Genomic DNA, 2,238 nt, shown 5'->3' on the forward strand with positions numbered 1-2,238 from the left:
AAGTTAGCAACTGTGATAAAAATACTTATCGATTTATTAAAGTTACAGAAAAACATAACAATAAAACTTGTCAAATATTTTAAATATCTTTTTCAACCAATTGGACCCAAAATAAAGAAATTTTAAATTTCTCGAGAAGGCCAAATGGCTTATATACGTATTCTTTTCCGAATTCGTCAAATCTAAAAGGCAAAGAAAACATGATACTTCGTTCGTCATTTCTAATCAATTTTTTATTCTTGGGCAAGTTCTTAATAATATCGTATAGCTACATCTAGATTTTTAAAAATAAATAAAGATTGGTCTGTCTTGGAAAAATTTGGACTATATCTTCATTTAAGGAAAAAGTCTATTAACACTAATAACCTGAGATCGGTGGAAGAAAATGAAAAAAATAAATTATTATATATTTTATAAATAAAGTATTTATTTATAAATAAAATTTAATAACTAAAAAAAATTGACATTAACTACCAATATATTTATAATGCAACTTCATGAGCAAATTCATAATGCATATACTAATTGAAAGCAATACATCCGCAACTCTCACGCCAAACTTTTCAACAAAGCTCACTCTCCTTAACTACCCTCACAGAAGTACATCCAGATATTCTTCTTGCTAGTAGTAAAATTGATATCAGACATTAAACAAAGAGTTCTAAAGACGAGCAAATTGTCATCAAGTTCCAGCTTTCCGACGACCAACTTGAGCACGAAATCCAGCCTTAATTGGAGCAACAGATCGCCCAGAACCGCACTACAAGAAAATTTAAACGAAAAACAATAAGCAACTCTTGGGGCAAAATAAATGCACAACTAAAAAACCGTAGACCCCGAAAAGGCTCACAAATATTTCAACCTTCAAGGATAAAAAGGGTTTGCACTTCTCAAGAAGCACGAAAATTTCAAATTCCTAACACAGCTAGGATTAGAGTTGGACACTTAAAAGGCAATTTTATATGTCGTATCAGAGGATCAAATCAACAATACTTGTCAAAGACATCTACATAAAGATTCGGAGATATTCATTTAATCTGCGGCCTCAGAACATTCTATAACTCTTCAAGTAATGAAATCTGACAATGTAGGCAATCATTGATCATCACAGGCCTTTGTCAAAAAAGGTTAAAACCCCCTGTCCCGGCTTGGGGACAGCGTTGAAGACAGGGGCACCTGTCAGGCAATAGGGGGCGCCATGTGGCGTCCCTGTCCCTGACCCTGTCCCCAAGCCGGGACAAGGAGCAGGCTTGGTCAAAAAAACACAATGAATGGTTTCCCTAGATAAAGACTGATTGTAACTGTACGGATTCTACTAACATCACAGAAAAAACAAACAAATACAGAGCTACATAATTAGTACTCAAGCACTGCAAATTTAACCTGAGGACTCAGATTATTTCGATATTCTCCTTCAATATATCCAGTCAGACAATGTAGGCAAATATTTCATTCATCACAGGCCTCAGGAAAAATCAACTACTATAGGCTTCTCAAGAGGAAAAACTAACTTGTCGTCCAGAAAAATGAAGTTAAACAAAGCCAGTGATTCGAGTTCTCCTCTGATTTAACATGAATTGGGTGCAAAAACAAACATTAAGATGAGACATTACCTTCTCACATCTGAGAAAGAAGAGACGGTTCTCCTTTGAAAGGACAGTATCTGGACTTTTGCAGCCATTGCATATGACGTAATCATCTGGAGATATTATTGCAAACAATCACTTTCAAGAATTCCTTAGAAGCAAAAGATAAGTGCTGCTGCTTCAAACCACCCTCAAAATACAACAAAGAAATAACAATACAATTACACATGCAACGGTGCCAAGTGAAATGACTTCTTCAAAGTCAGTTTTTAGAAAAATCAAATTCTACATGAAAGAAGAAACTGATAAAAGAAGTATAGCAAATATACTCCTCTCCAAAATAAATTCGATATTCATATTATCAATTACGTGTATCTTATAGTTAGTGCATTTAACCTAATTGTGTTCACCAAGAATACGGCAAAGAATTAAGAAGTTACTAATATAGCGCCGCAGGATTCCCTCAAAGTTCTTGGGTGCGAATCTCCCCTTAACTACCAATCTTTGTTGACCATCAAGTGAGCCACTTGTTCCCATCTCAGCCAGCAAGAAAGTCATGACATGCTCTGGTTGCCTGTGCATCCTATACATAGGAACACCACATTGAGGAAGATTATAATCGAAGTTATAATCTACTATACTCGGTGTCCAG

General features: G+C 35.2%; 1 protein-coding gene across 1 annotated transcript; it reads right to left on the reverse strand.

Moving 5' to 3' along the window:
* Positions 1-460: 460 nt before the first annotated feature.
* On the reverse strand, positions 461-2,232 carry LOC111378074 (eukaryotic translation initiation factor 2 subunit beta-like). The gene is made up of 3 exons (XM_023001239.1): positions 2,027-2,232; positions 1,614-1,699; positions 461-760 (listed from the first exon to the last, which is right to left on the reverse strand). The coding sequence occupies exons 1-3, from the start codon at positions 2,175-2,177 to the stop codon at positions 683-685; spliced, it is 315 nt and encodes a 104-aa protein (XP_022857007.1). The 5' UTR covers positions 2,178-2,232; the 3' UTR covers positions 461-682.
* Positions 2,233-2,238: the final 6 nt, after the last annotated feature.

The sequence above is a fragment of the Olea europaea genome, unplaced genomic scaffold (genome assembly GCF_002742605.1).
Source record: "Olea europaea var. sylvestris unplaced genomic scaffold, O_europaea_v1 scaffold17647, whole genome shotgun sequence".
NCBI lineage: Eukaryota > Viridiplantae > Streptophyta > Magnoliopsida > Lamiales > Oleaceae > Olea > Olea europaea.